The following is a 17,132-nucleotide window of genomic DNA, read 5'->3' on the forward strand; positions in this document are numbered from 1 at the left end:
GACCCCTGATGTTTGGTGATATTCGTGCTCAGTGTTTTGCTATATGTGCTGTTTTTTGTTTGTTTTTTTATACCGTCATTAACGTTTGTTATTTGTATCCACCAATTGGTGATACAGTGAAACCTTGGTTAACCGAACCCTGATTAAACCGAATTTCAGTTTAAACCGAACAATTTTCAAAGTCCCACAAAATTTCCCTATCAATTAACATTAATCAAACCTGAAAAAAACGAACCCTGTAAACACCGAATTCCGAACGCTTTTTGAAGGCTCGTTAGTAAATTTGTATCTAAAAATTACTTGTCAAAATCGATCAATACCAATAAAAACAATAAAAATTATTAATTATTTGCATGATTTAATTAAACAGACATAGGATGGCAGAGTATCCCCGAAGGTATTTGAGGTTTAATGAACTTGTGAGTTGTTATTAGAGGTCGGTCATTTACAAACGTATCAACCGTATCGTATACGTTGACGTATCCGCATCTGCAGATATATATCAAAAAGTATTATGTGATCCCGAGCTTATTAATTAGATCATGCTTCATTTAAAAAAAAAACCCACCTAATTGGAATCTCTTCGAAACAATTAAACATACAATTTCAATATTTGTGATAGTGATGTTTGTAAAAAAAATAAGGGGTTCTATCAACTACTTTTACATGCCCTTAAAAAGGAGCCAATGTAGGGCAGGTACTGCTTATTGTTACAGATCAGCTAAATTATCTATAGTAAAGGATCCTACAAATTAATGTAAGATACAGTCACAGAAAATAATTATATTTATAAGTACGTCTGAGTCAGTGACAACCCTACAATAGATGTATCCATCGGATCGTCATCAATGATGGTGATACATGGCTGTGTACATAATGTATATACAACTCGTCTAAACATCAACCCAACAATGTTAGATCTGTAAATTTGCTTTCGCAAATTTTTGGTTCTTCCCTCGCCGGGATTCGAATCCATGCTACTGTGATATCGTGACACCAAATCGCCTGCACTGCAGCCGTCCCGCTAGACCACACGACCACCTGGGCTCTTAAAAATAGAGCTTACGCTGGCCGTGTGTTACCTTTCCACGTCAGTTTTAATCTAGCGGCGTACTGCAGTACATGATATATAAGGCATGAAGATGTTATTGTTACAGATCAGCTAAATTATCTATAGTAAAGGATCCTACAAATTAATGTAAGATACAGTCACAGAAAATAATTATATTTATAAGTACGTCTGAGTCAGTGACAACTCTACAACAGATTGACTAGGTGGTCGTGTGATGTAGCGGGACGGCTACAGTGCAGGCGATTTGGTGTCACGATATCTCAGTAGCGTGGGTTCGAATCCCGGCGAGGGAAGAACAAAAAATTTGCGAAAGCAAATTTACAGATCTAACATTGTTGGGTTGATGTTTAGACATTGTTAGACGAGTTGTATATATATATTTATATATATTTATATATATCATTCAATGTTTATTAACATTTTCGCTCCAATGTGACGAAACCATTAAAGCCGAAATTAATAAGTGAATATAATTGAATATAAGTGAATATAAAAAAGGGACTGAAATAAAGACGCTAAAAATAAAATTTATTTTGATATATCCAAATTTTTCTCATTTGCTTTCCTTTACTTACCACTTTCATGCAGAGTTTTCTTGGTATTTGTTAAGGTTTTGTCAATCTGGTTGTAAATTAGCCACGAGAAAGGCATGGTAGCTTGAAAAACCTTGCCTGTTGCTGAAGTTGTTTTCACAAAAACTTCTTGAAGCTCTTGCTGTTGAGGTGACACAATTTTTGTATAGTTCAGCTGTGTCAATTCTGGATCATTTATGAAATGCAGCCAAAGTTTAGTCTGCCAATTTTGATTCTCTGTATCTTTCCTTATAAAAATATCCAAATTTCTATTTGTATCTATGAAAGACATGATTCCTGCTAAAATGGGAACCACCTTTGACTCCAGTCCTTGACTAACACATTTCCTGCAACAAATAGAGTCTCTTAAAATTATGAATCCATCATCTGACAAAACTGTTTCATTTTAAAAATTATTTTCAACTTTTTTCCCATCAAAAAACATTTTCCTTTTTGTCCATATATTATTTTCTGATGTAACAAGACATGTGTGTTTGTTGGTTAAGACAAAAAGCATAACATTTATACTAGATACCTAAAAGATAATTCTGGTTTGTTTTCATTTGGTTTCGTAGTCTCAGAAGAGAAAGTTTTGTGAACGTTTTACAACAACAAACACCCATGACGGACGCCTAGTGATGAATAAACTACAAACCAGTACAAGTCTGAAATGGCCTATATATGTACTTGATTTTTACTCGACATTACTACTTGATCCAAAGTCTCAACCATACTCGACTTTACTGATGTGTACTTATCTTTATAATGAGCCAACAACAGTCAACAAAATAACTGAAATTGTTTAACCTTATATTAATACTATATCTAATATCATAATTTGAGATATGTTATACATTAATATAAAAAAAATGATAAAAAAGAGACTAACATAATTTTAAATTTAAATTCTTAATAAAATTCATTCAAAATTGCAACATCCTGTTTAACTTTAATCACAAGGCCTTTTGAATTCACTAGATAAGTAGAACAAGAGTTTAAGAAACATAGGACTTTCAATTTCAAAGTGTTGTTCAAATTTTTAGACAGAAGGAATAGCTGTTGTTTAAAACTGTCCATTAATTGATGAAATACAATAGATGGTCCAGGAATAGATCTATGGTGGTTAAGACTTTGTCGAGTATAGTTCAGACTATGTCGAGAAGGTTCACACTAAGTCAAACATGGTTCAGACACGTGCACAATGGTTAAGTATAAGTAGATAACAGGTCGAGAAAAACTTCAGACTGTTAAGCATAGTTCAGACTAAAGTCGAGTATCATCAAGAACATTGCAGATCATTTCAGACTGGTCGATTAAAAATCAGTACAGTTGAGTACAGATATATTAAAGAATATTTCATACTTTTACGGGTTAATAGTGATAATGTTTAAGAAAGTAGGTTTGGGTTATACAGCCAAAGTACGATATACCGTGCTTCAGAAAGACGGATAGACAGCTCTTCAGCTTCTAGATCTTCTCTTTTCTTCATCAATTCAAATGTTCGACTGTGTTAGACATGCCCTTCTTCTATTTGCAAAAACTTAACATAAATTTTAACGAGACGGTATGTTGTGCAAGAATTAAAAAATTGTCATACATATTTCTACAATTATTTAGTAAATCATTATACAATGCAAACTAAAACAAAATAAGTATAATAATTACTACAAACATAGCAAATAAAAAAACTGACATTCAAGTTGAAGTTAAGCACAATAAAGAACACTTATAAAACAAAGTAGTAAATTTTAGTAAAGATAATCCTTATTTACAATTAATAGTATTGTAATGACCTGAATGTTCCAGCTCTTTTGATATTTTCTGACTTGGAAGATACCACAGATAGCAGGTTAGTCGAAGATACTGTTTTGTTGGATTCCTCCTTCTCGCTGATGATCCTAGCTGTGTGTTCAGCTATTCCTGTTAAGACTGTCATGGGTCCTTTTGCATAAAAAACATGTTTCAATTATACAATTATTATCATCTAAATACTGTATGTGTATTTCGATATAAGAATGTTTATCCAATCATCTTACTTGGCAATACAGCTGTGTCTAGGTAGAGGTGTAGTCAAATAAGACTTTAAATAATGTTACGTAATATAGTAGCTTTATATGTGTAGTAGTTCGTAGATAAATAAGTCATTTTGTTATTTTATTTTGAGCCAGCACTAAGCCGGTCTATTATATAAGATTGCTTTGAGATTATTATATGATTTTCTGCGGATCTATATTATTATTTTCTGAATATGCAAAAAAAAAAAGATTTTAGGGAATTGAAATAAATACATTTTTTTTAGTTATTTTTATACAGATGCAAAAAAAAAAAAACTCAGACAAATTTTTAACAATGAATATTCCTTGTTTTATAATGCACAGAATGCGTGACGCGTTTTTGGTGTATTCCCAAACCAGGTTATTTTTTGAAATGAAAACAAGGTACCATGTTCTAACAACTACTCGTCGTCGGAACAGTGAAAATGATATAATGTTTGCGTTTTTTTTTCTCTCAAAATAGTTATTTTATAATGTATATACAGTTTTCATCATTTAGAAAAATAACCATAATAAAGATCTATTACATTGAACGTAAACGATCGCGGTAATTTTACAGGTTACGTGTTAATTAACTGAAAGTGATTTTCAAACCTCTCAAGTATCCAGTTGGTGATTGTTGATACTTTGCAATTTAATTGCAACCAAACAGAAATAATTAAGATTTTGGATGTAACGAGTCTTCTGATTGGCTGAAGTTGTTTAGTTTATCAGCCCATAGACATAATTTACTCATGTTACCGTGACGTTATCAACGTTTTATTAATTGTTAACTCCGGTTTAAATGGAATTTAGAATTAATATAAATTATAAGAAATAACTGATATATTGTATCTGTCTATTCGAAATTACAAAAAAAGTGGTGCACACTTTAGAATAACCCGCTTCGCGCGTTATTCAGTGTGCACCACATTTTTTATGTTATTTCTTTATAGATAGAAAAAATAAAAATATTGTGTCAACGATTTCTTAGCTGGTGGTGTAACGAAGAGAATAATTTGCTATGCTGTCTGAAGCTTTCTGATTTTTAGTTTGCATGGATTATAAACAAGACATTTTTTAGAAATAAGTGCGACCTGAACCTGTGTCGCCATTCCGAACGTTTAGAAATAAGAAACATCCGTAGCTGTATGGTCCGCAAATAGTAAACAAAAACCAAAGTGACCTATGAGCTACAGTTCCGCAGCTAATTAGGAGGAAGGTCGGAAGGCAGTAGTTTTACATTTGATATTATATTTTCATCTTGTTTGTCATCTAAAAAGCGTAAAAATGAGAAACAACTGAAATATAATAAATTAGAAATTAAGATACCACATACCTACATGATCTTCTAGAATATTTAAAACAACAGTTAGTCTTTCTGTTGTCCTTTGAGAATCCGAAGGATGGTCTTTTATGCAGGCTAAAGCTTTGTGTATACAGCTTGAGATAAACAGATTGATTTGATCTAAAAGCGGAGTTTCCGATTTTTCTGTTGCATTGGTCTGTGATCCTGTTTTTTCCATAGTTGGAATATCAATCTTTGTTTGTGATTCAGTTTTCTTCATGCCCGAAAGAATTTCACCAGCAGATTTGCCATACATGGCACATAACGGCGGAATCATTGTAGGATTTCGAAGGTCATCTATATGGGCAGAATGCCATAATCCACACTGGAATTAAACAAAACTTTACGTTACATCGGTTTTATGTAGATTGGTTTTTGTTAATGTTACAGAATGATAAACAATGTAAGGCATAACAATAAGTATTTTATAACTTGATTGTAAATAAACAAAAATTGAATTCAAATATCGAAATTGATTATTCGTTGGAAAAATTAAAGGATTTACGGTCATGTTGGGGTTATTCAACAAAGTTCTAATATAAATCGAACATAGTATTATATGATTGTAATGATGCAAAGGCATCTCTGCTATACATTTTTTTTTATTCTGAAAAAATTCGACTTGCTACTATCATTGAAGTTCTCATTAGTTTCAAAGTAACATTTACATACCGGAAAACCATTTTTGGTTTTCTTTAAATATCAATAGTGGAAGGTGGGATTAATGTAAAGATGACAGCATCATAACCACAAAAACCTGTTATTAGGCCTTTACGGTCCTCAAAAGCCTATAAATATCTGTTACATATTTCAAGCTCTAATTGTATTGGAACTGGACAAAGAAGTTATATTAACAGGTCTTTTTTTTAACCTAATCGGTTCACATTGTATTTCACTATTATGAACCCTTGATAAGACAATCGAGTTATAGCTTGAACAAATAAGTGAATTTCGGTTTCAATGTGTTCACTGGTCATGTATTTGGCATAGTTGTCGCACTGTGTATAAGCTACCCTGGCGAAATTCTTATGTGCTCAACAGTACCTAATGTCCAGTACGGTGAGGTACAATCAACAGACAGTGACATGTAGTGTTTCCATTTATTTTTTAATTCTTTTAATAGTATTGAAGAATATACATATTCATATAACTATTTCGATTGCGGGATGTAATATTTTCTACAACCGTTCTATATTAATGGAGAAATAAGTTAAAAGGGACATCAAAACGGTGAATTTGGTGAACCTTCCTTTGATTTTGTCTAATTTCTCTTTAAATTGAGAATATTGTACCAAAGGAACTGTACGAAAAGAAAGATATTAACACGGAGATTTCAAGACAAGTAATTATGATCACCTCAATATTTGCATATCTGTAAATGGAACAAACAGTTCATGTTAAAATTGATGCACCTTGTCAAGACATACGTACCAATATTTATATTGGATACAGATTGTTTTATTCTCCCAACATTTCGTAATATTTCGTCTTTTCAAAAGACAATATTGGTGAAGTTAAACGAATCAAAACCAAAGGCTGCATCCGACACACTTTTTATTAAAATGAATACTAAAATTTATGATAAAAGGGATGATTTTTCATTTCCTATCGTTAATTATCCGTTTTTAGATGGTGACGTTCCCTTGTCACCATCTTACGGTGTTTATATATCTCAACTTGTACGATTCGCTCGTGTATGTAACAATGTTTAAGATTTTAACGAGAGAAATTTATGTATTACTGAAAAATTATTACACCAGGGTTTTCGATATCACAAACTAGTCAAAACATTTACTAAATTTTATCATCGGTATAAAGACATCATTCGTAAATATATAGCTCAACATGCAGATTTCTAATACGTTCGGGTATTTCACATCCAATTTTTTATGGAAATATTCTTTATAAAGCACAAAGGTGTCAGTATTCACCCCAGAAACTTACAAAACCTTTGAATAGACTTATTAAGAAGGGATATAATTACGATACTGTTGTCAAGTCATTAAAGATTGCATATTTTGGCGTTAATATTGAGTCACTGATAATGTCTTTGCATCGGAACTAAACACATTTATTCTAAAAACAGTTGTTGGCATGACACGGGTTATGTTCTTCTCATATATGTTATGATGGTATGATACTAAACACCTAACGGGAAGGATTGTGCCTGATGTTCATATGATGAAATCATAATCTTTCAGTCAGTTTAATTGAAGTCTGGAGATGGCATGTCAGTTAACTGCTAGTAGTCTGTTGTTATGTATGTATTATTGTCATTTTGTTTATTTTCTTTGGTTACATCTTCTGACATCAGATTCGGACTTCACTTGAACTGAATTTTAATGTGCGTATTGTTGTGCGTTTACTTTTCTACATTGGTTAGAGGTATAGGGGGAGGGTTGAGATCTCACAAACATGTTTAACCCCGCCGCATTTTTGCGCCTGTCCCAAGTCAGGAGCCTCTGGCCTTTGTTAGACCAATTGGTGACCCTCTGCTGTTGTTTTTTATTTGGTCGGGTTGTTGTCTCTTTGACACATTCCCCATTTCCATTCTCAATTTTAATTCTTATCACAACTATCGTTACACAGTAGATTTTTGATTTTCTTTCAAATCCTAAATTAAATTATTCCAGCGCTTTTTTTAATCAAAATTAAAAAGGTAAAAAGGAGATTCATTCTAAGATTTAGATTTTTTCATTTTTTTTTATCTAAGCAACCACGTTTGCAACCATATCAAATAAGGGCAACAGTAGTATACCGCTGTTAAAAACTCATAAACCGATAGAAAAAACAAATCCGGGTTACAAACTAAAACTGAGGAAGACGCATTAAATATAAGAGGAGAACGACGACACAACTTAAAATGTAACACACACAGAAACGAACTATTATAAAAAAGAAGATGTGGTATAATTGCCAATGAAACAACTGTCCACAAGATACCAAAATGACACAGACATTAACAACTATAGGTCATCGTACTGCCTTCAACAATGCGCAAAGCCCATACCGCATAGTCAGCTATAAAAGGCCCCGATAAGACAATGTAAAACAAACGAGAAAACTAAGCATTAGACAAAATCCGATGAGAATAACAAATATAACATCAAAACTAAATACATGAATTTGGGATACAATAATGTTTAAAATAATGTGAATAATAAACTCATCATAGATACCAAGACCAAAATTTTATATTTACGCCAGACGCGCGTTTTGTCTACAAAAGACTCATCAGTGACGCTCGAATCAAAAAATATTTAAAAGGCAAAATAAAGTACGAAGTTGAAGAGCATTGAACACCAAAAATTCCTAAAAGTTTTGCCAAATACGACTAAGGTTAATCTATTCCAGAGGTAAAAAAGCCTTAGATTTTAAAAAATTCAAAGTTTTGTTAACAATTAATTTATAATTATGAACATATCAATGATATTCATGCATCTAACTCAAGTCAACACAGAAGTGCTAAAATGTAACACACACAAAAACGAACTATAATATATCAATGGCCATATTCCTGACTTGGTACAGGACATTTTATAAAGAAAACAAAACAATGGTGGGTTGAACCTGGTTTTGTGGCATGCCAAACCTATCGCTTTAATGGCAATGTTAAATATAACATTAAAATGACAACACAACATTACAGGACTACATTAAAAAATACATAGGAGAACATAGTGGACAAAGAAACACACGAATAATAGCTTATTGATACGTTAGAAGTGCGTTTCGTCCACACAAGACTCACCAGCGACGCCCAGCGAAAGCCAAAACAAGTACAAAGTTGAACTGCAATGAGGACCATAAGTTCAAAAAAGTTGTGCCAATTACGGTTAGTGTTGTCTGCTTGGGATAAGAACATCCTTATAATTTAGAATAACTTATACTTTTGCAAACAGTAAATTTCATAAAAGGACTATATAAAAGATATACATGATAAAACTGAAGAATTGACAAATTACAGATAAAAACCCGATAAAATTCATAAACCAACATAATCCAACACATAAAAAAGACACACCCAGGTTAGTCAAGGCCTCAACGCAAAAAGTGACGTCACATTAGAATTGTAAAATAGGACCAAAAATGACGTCACATTTGTTGAATTTCTAAAACAGCACACAAAAAAATGACGTCACATTTGAATTACTAAAACTATTTGTTAAACAAAAGATAGAATTAGGATTGATTTAAGATTATATTCGTACTTAATACTGATATTACATTTAATAACAATGAAAATTGCAATACTTATCAATATCAAACTGAGGCAGCAATTAGACAATTAACTATATTCTATGTCCGGTTAATTCTGAATCAAACTGCAAACGTAATACATCGTACAAATTACGTTGAACCAAATCAAATCTAATAAATGAAGGCGGTGATTTATTTTCTTTATCATAATTAACACAAGTATATAACAGAAAAGACGTCAAGACATTTGACAAAATCCGATGAGAACTACAAATTTAACATCAAAGCTGAATACATGAATTTGGGATAGAAAAGTACCGTAACACGTCTTATAACTTATTATTTGAGCTGATTAGCATTAAATAATCGGCCCCTAAACTTAAAAAAGAATTCCATTTTAGTACAAAGTGGATTCAATATTTGTCAACATGGCCAATTAAAAAATAAAATAATAACAGATCATGTTCCTTTGTAGTTGAGTTGCAACGCAAACTATTTTGGAGATGTATCGACTTATACCGTTAAGAGCCTCTTCAGAGGTATTGAATTTCAGGTTCATTAAGAATATTAAAAGCATTAACAACATGTTCAGTCATTACATACATGTATATCAATTTATACCTGAAAACCAGTAAATGAATCTCCAGCTATACCAGGTAGTTGTACAAGAAGAACCACATGAACGTTGACATCGATATTCTTGAGTTCCCTCTTGATAGAATATCTGGCACATGCGATCAGTTCTGCATTTTGGTCACCACAGTCACACTGAATAATTAACAGTAATTTCGATTTTGTTTTCCTATTTGCAAAGAACCTGTAAATATTATTTTAGGTATTAATGAAGAGGCAAGTAATATAAAGCTTAATTTAACGGAGAAATAGTCTTGGTCCGAATCTGGTTACGATAAGTGATATTTGATAGTTACGTTTGTTTTAACTGCCTGATTTGAAGATTACGTATAGGTACATACATGAACGTAATGTGTTATCTGCCTGGTGAATAGTTAGTCTTATATCCACTCATACCACACTTTCTTAATATTCGCAGTATCTGGTTTAAATTACCAAACCATATTAAAAAAAATCCCCAAAAGTAAATAATTCAGAAAATGTATGTATCGGGTTTGCCTTGGTGACACACTTTGACAATTACGTCATTTACAGTGAATTCATAAAGCAGTTTACCAAAATGTTAAGCAGAAATAAGTTTATTTCAGGAATATGAAGGAATAAAATTTCCAAGTTTTTATAAAAATACTTTTTATAGTGCCTACGTGTACAAGATTTTGTGAGGTAGACGAAATTTGACCTTGCATCGACAGTATTGAAAATGTGTTGTCCAAAAAAGGAGGATCGGATTATTCGGACATATTTTGACTTTATAAACTGACTTCTATTTTGCTTTAATATTAAACACATGTGGCTCTGCATTGGTATAGTTTTCGTATATTCATTTACAAATGTACAGCAATATAAAGTTTGAGCTTCAATAGTGTACATTATTATTACCTTTATACCAAAGTTCGCCTCTTTAAAACCTTTATTGTTTCACATAAAATAAATGGAAGACAAATAAAAATGATGTTTTCAAACACCGCAAAACCTTTCTTTCAATTTTCATAGTGGTTCTGTCATAAAAAGCGGTCAAATGAACCGTGGTATAGCAAACATCAAAATTACCTCACAAAATATTATCACGCACTATGGCAATGAATTGATAAATATCAAATCCATCTCCAATGGGAATATTTTATTGAGCAGCGACGGCTATGAGGATTTTTGTTAATTAGTAACGATAATTTCTGTAACTTTTAAATTTTGTTAAGTAATTATTATTTTATTTTTGTTAAATAAATACAAATTATTGTCCGTGATTACTGTGTTAAACGTAAAGGGTACCTTAAAAACATCTCAGTTTAATAATCGGCAATGTACCTTTATGATGACTTCAAATTAGAGCCACCTGTCATTTTTATAACACGTTGCTATCTTTGAATAAAAGAAAAGCAACACGTGATCCCGAGTCCGCTATAACAACTGATTTTTATTTTTTTGCTTTTGCTTTTAAATAATTGACGCTGAATATGATAAGGTGATAATGACGTTAAAAGACCTTAATTGAAATACGTTATATTGTGTATATTCTTACACAAGTCAATTAAAAAGCAATATTTGATTTAAGATGTGAATAGAAAAGTGTATAGCCGCTACTTTTTACAATCACTTGGGGCCTCAGCGGCTGAGTGATCTATGTAGTCAGTTTCTGTATTACTGGCAAACACTGAAGTTGTGAGGTCGAATCCCGCACGGGGCAGGTCCGCTCCACTAATTTAGGATAAAAGCCATCACATGTTAATTTTAATCAGATGTCGTAAAATATCCGAGAACCTGTATATTTTATTAGCATGATTAGTGTCATGAATAGAACTCTCAGGGAACACATTTTCAACGTCATAAACAAGGCGATAAAGGGTCAATCAATGACCCTTTATCACAAATGAATATCCGGCTAATGCAATTTGACTGAGCAAATAACACAGCTGCAGTATTTATGTTGGTATAGGTAACTGAATTGAAATGTCCATGTGAAGTTTAACTCCGTGACATACATTGAACCATACACGTCAAAATCATTCAATCGCGTAGTGGAATTAACTATTTGTGGATTCTTATAAATTCTATATATAACTTTTGGACTATTGTCAATCTCGGTCTATTTCTGAAATTTATTCTTACATACTTTTGATTTTTTAACCCTATATGCTAACATTGCCTATGTCAATTTTAAAATTGTGTGTATGCACATTAAACGACAAATCTATGTGACATTTTCTGACGACAGACACACAAATCAATGAATGTGTTTGTAGATAGATGTTTTTGTGTTCTGTTAAATTGTTCCTTTTAAAATTGTTATACGATGATGACTGATGTACCCATATTTTGACTATTTTATTTGTTGTGTCTGTTTAGTTAACGCATCAATGTAAATATAACGGAATTTGATGAGACTGTCAAAGTGAGAGGGTTAGCGCTATAAAACCAGGTTTAATCCACCATTTTCTACATTTGAAAATGCCTGTACCAAGTCAGGAATATGACAGTTCTTGTCCATTCGTTTTTGATGCGTTTTGTTATTTGATTTTGCCATGTGATTATGGACTTTCCGAATTGATTTTCCTGTAAGTTCAGTATTTTTGTGATTTTACTTTTTATTCAACTTATATTAGTTTTTCATATTTTGTTAGAGAGAGTATTAGAGCATCAAGATTTGGGACTTTTATAAACTAAATATTATTTTGGTCTGAAATAACATAAAATGTAAGGCATCATTTAAAGTTACTTAAACCAATCCACATATTCAACTGGAAAAACTTAGTAATAAATATCTGAACCAATTCATTTATATATAAAAAGATATGTAAAATATGATAACAGGATTCAAATATTTCATGCCGGACGGGCGTTTTGACTTCAAAAGACTCATCAGAAACGCTCGAATCATAACCGTTAAGCAGGCCAAAGATGAAAAGCATTGAGAACCGACATTTTCGAAACAATCATTTTCTCAAATACACTTTAAATTATCTATTCTTGTGATATGATCATGATTATGATAATAACGTTGGCAGATGCAACGATTTAAAACCTGCAATATTTGTAATTGAAATATCGTTAAGTTAATTGTCTTCATTTCCCCCCAAAAAAATTGACATCCCCAAGGCAATAGGTGTATGGTCACCATTGGTCCTCCTCCGACTAACAGTAAAACCCTCGCTACAAAAAAATACATGGTTAGTTATCATATAGGGTTAGCAACCATATTGGGCTAGTAAGGAATTACGTCCCTTTCAAAACGAAATAGAAATCGAAAAGGTTTAAACAAACGACTAAACTGATAATAAACGATTGAAATCCATTCACGAAACAAATTTAAAGCTAACACGGTGGTATTGTTGTCATTTGTTTTTTTTGTGTAAAAATGAAAGTATGTATTTAATATTTCCGCCCCAAACGCTTTTAACACGATGTAAAATGCATACCAGTCGTTAAATATGTTAAAACTGATTATTGAAGACTTAAAATCACTTTGATAGGTCGATAGTGTAAATACCACATGTGAAGACAGTCGGTAAGATAAATTCGTTACAAGGTGTGCTAGTGACCTAATACGATATATATGGGGTCAGTAAATTCCATATGGAATTCACTGACCCCATATATATCGTATTAGGTCACTAGCAAACCGTATAACTAATAGTATATCTTACACTACGGAGAAATTCTAACAGCTTCGAAGTACATTTGATTTACAGGACAACTTTGCACCAAAACCTTTCTTTTTGTTAATCTTTTATTGAATTTCATTACAGTAGGTTAAAACTCATGTCATTGATATCAATTATGCTTTTAGGGTGTCGGTTATAAGGCCCACCTATCATTAGCTGTAAATTTGAAGATCGTATTAAAGTGGTGTTCCTTCGTATTTTTAATAACTTTAAGTCCTGTATCCTATTGGTACATTATAACGACAGACAATATGATATGTTATTCTGTTTATTTTTCAACTACATGTTTTGTATCCAAAATGTAAGACTCGTTTTCCAGTTTGTGTAATATCAAATACCTGATTTGTTTGCTAAATTGTTGTTCTGTATAAAATTGCTGCAGTTTCAAGGATGTCACGTTTTGTTTGTCAATCTGTAAAGATGTGCATAGATCATCAACTTCAGCAGGTGATAATATTCTGGAGTTTGTAGTTATCTGAAATATATATTTGATAAAATTTTGAAAAAGTTTCCTCTAGAAAATATGAAAAAAATAATATATATTTCATCGAGTATCGGTGACAATTTATTATCTTTCCACCTTTAATATACATTCAATCCATTATTGTGGATTTGAAAATGAGTGAATTCCAGTTTCAATATGAAAGTAGGACGAAGTGATCTATGAAGGTAAAATATTACATCGAACGTTGTGACATATTATATGTAACATGTGAATAAAGTGCAACCGAGTACATTAGTTTTTGTATAAATATTTGAATATTTTCTGTTTTATTTTTCGTTGAAGATAATATAATTATATTCGTAAGACATATATGATGCAGTTGCTTGACTTAGCGTTGTGTCTGGACAATTGATGACAGTTGTATGCATACACTCAAACTGTTTTATAGTCGTCTATGCTGTTCCTATAATTGTTATATGCTTTAGTCTTCATAAATACTTTTTTTCTCATTAAATTGTTTTAATTTTTTTCATTTCAGTGTAGCGATTTTATTCATTGATGAAGGCCATACAAACACCTACAGTTGTAAATTTCTGTGTCATAAGTTGTCTTGGTGAGAGTAATGAAAATGATATCAAAACACGAAATTAAACCATTAAAAGATTAAACTGACTGAACTCCATACTTTGGAAACTAAAGAATAGAAAAACCTAAATTACCAAAGAGGACATCGTCAATCACTGCAAAAGTTAGTTATTAATAAATGAAAAATTATAGATAACACAAACTAGGTGTATAGTAGGACATTCAAAAACAATAAGAAGTTGCATGTGATTTATAAGTGTAAAGTATACATATAGCCCCATTATAAGTTAGTGTAACAAATATTCACAGTATCAAACAGAAAGTCATTTTTAATAAGATGTGAAAATTTCTTACAATTTATGACTAATCATACAAAGTGGCATATAATATATCAACCATTTCGTTAAATGCATACACTGAGTAAGATGGTAAGAAAAAGTCATGTTAAGTGTGTACACAAATATCAATTAAACAGGTATACATTGTAAATACTGCACAACTATCTTTAAACAATTCACATATTGTTTTTAAACAGTTGATGAGTAAACTTTATCGAAAGATCCATATTTAATGAGTACAATATGGTATAAGATTTTAAGAATCATTATGAAGAGCCGACAAACTGAAATCAACATTTATGGTACTAGTCATGTTGAAAAAGCATGAGACCAAATATCAACTCATTTCTAATATAGATGATAAAAACATTGAGACCAATGTGTTTTATTAAGACTGACGTTCCTACCTGTGAATACGTATTTTGTTTTGTATAATCTTGCATCTTTTTATAAAGGTAATCTGTCAAACTCTCATGCTGTTGTTGTTTAGTGTAAATTTCCATTTCTGTTCCTTTTCCATTCTGTGAAACTGCAGCTGGTGTGGCACACCAAAGCAATGTTGACTTTCCTTCTATCAAAATCTACAAAGGTAAAGATCTTTCTATTGCAGAAAGTACTGACTTCATACTAAAATGTTTCCACGTAATCGGGGTCAAAACAATTTTGCTTTGAAGTTCAAACTGTGATGTGGAATATAATTATAACCGTACTGTGTATAAATATAATTGCTATCAATAACTATTTTGCATGTCCAGTTTGAAATATTATCAATTTCTATATCTATTTCCTTATTTTTTCTTCTTCAGAAATTCGGTTTGCTTATTTGGTTTCTTATAACTATATGCATACAAACTCCCAATAGTTCCACATCTCTTTATTCCAAAACTCATGATCAGTCAGAATCAAAATATTAGTAAAAAGACTATGCCGGTTACTTTTGTTGAAGTAGATGATTTATAGTTCAATGTTGGTACGCTTATCACTGCAAATAGTCAGATATAATACCGCATAGTCAACACACTCAGCATGTCTGAACCATGGACTTCATGTTCAGTGTAAATAAAACACTAGTATTGGAATCGATCTTGTTAGCTGGAAACGCATTAGTCGGAGTTATAGATAAGACCTTAAAAGCATTACTTAAGCTGTACTGATTTATACAATATTTCTTATATAGCCTATTTATATAACGTACTATCGATTTCTTAAAAAAGCTTCTGAAATACGTAACTGAAACTACGTCATAGGATTGTTTTCAATTTTCCCCTTTGTGTGCTTAATTTCCGGAAAGTTTGAATCTGACAATTTACTGATTTCTGTGTTCAAACAGAAGTTTAAAAACGTACTCTTAACTTTTGCAACTTGTTCCAATTTATGTTAGAGGAACTAATAGTGATTTTATATTTCATTCACTAGATTACGTATGTGTTCACAATCCTGATACCTTTGATAACTATTTAGACCACTGGGTCAATGCCATTGCTGGAGGACGTTTCGTCCCCGAGGGTATCACCAGCCCAGTAGTCAACACTTCGGTGTTGACATGAATATCAATAATGTTTTTTTTTTATAAATTTCCTGTTTACAAAACTTTGAATTTTTCGAAAAACTAAGGATTTTCTTATTCCAGGCATAGATTACCTTAGCCGTACTTGGCACAACTTTTTGGAATTTTGGATCCTCAATGCTCTTCAACTTTGTACTTGTTTGGCTTTATAAATATTTTGATATGAGCGTCACTGATGAATCTTATGTAGACGAAACGCGCGTCTGGCGTACTAAGTTATAATCCTGGTACCTTTGATAACTATTTACACCACTGGGTCGATGCCACTGCTGGTGGACGTTTATTCCCCGAGGGTATCATCAGCCCAGTAGTCAACACTTCGGTGTTGACATGAATATCAATAATGTCATTTTTTTTTATAAATTTCCTGTTTACAAAACTTTGAATTTTTCGAAAAACTAAGGATTTTCTTATTCCAGGCATAGATTACCTTAGGCGTACTTGGCACAACTTTTTGGAATTTTGGATCCTCAATGCTCTTCAACTTTGTACTTGTTTGGCTTTATTAATATTTTGATATGAGCGTCACTCATGAGTCTTATGTAGACGAAACGCGCGTCTGGCGTACTAAATTATAATCCTGGTACCTTTGATAACTATTTACACCACTGGGTCGATGCCACTGCTGGTGGACGTTTCGTCCCCAAGGGTATCATCAGCCCAGTAATCAACACTTCGGG

General features: G+C 32.1%; 1 protein-coding gene across 1 annotated transcript in view; it reads right to left on the bottom strand.

Moving 5' to 3' along the window:
- LOC139482706 (E3 ubiquitin-protein ligase RNF213-like) overlaps nucleotides 1-17,132 on the bottom strand; it is a 419,318-nt gene that overhangs the window by 110,909 nt on the left and 291,277 nt on the right. The window contains exons 45-50 of the mRNA XM_071266774.1: nucleotides 15,293-15,466; nucleotides 13,856-13,992; nucleotides 9,847-10,042; nucleotides 5,017-5,350; nucleotides 3,438-3,585; nucleotides 1,648-1,991 (exon numbers count right to left, since the gene is read on the bottom strand). Of these exons, the coding sequence (XP_071122875.1) occupies nucleotides 1,648-1,991; nucleotides 3,438-3,585; nucleotides 5,017-5,350; nucleotides 9,847-10,042; nucleotides 13,856-13,992; nucleotides 15,293-15,466 (1,333 nt within the window). The remainder of the gene's footprint in view (nucleotides 1-1,647; nucleotides 1,992-3,437; nucleotides 3,586-5,016; nucleotides 5,351-9,846; nucleotides 10,043-13,855; nucleotides 13,993-15,292; nucleotides 15,467-17,132) is intronic.

Source organism: Mytilus edulis, chromosome 1, assembly GCF_963676685.1.
Source record: "Mytilus edulis chromosome 1, xbMytEdul2.2, whole genome shotgun sequence".
NCBI lineage: Eukaryota > Metazoa > Mollusca > Bivalvia > Mytilida > Mytilidae > Mytilus > Mytilus edulis.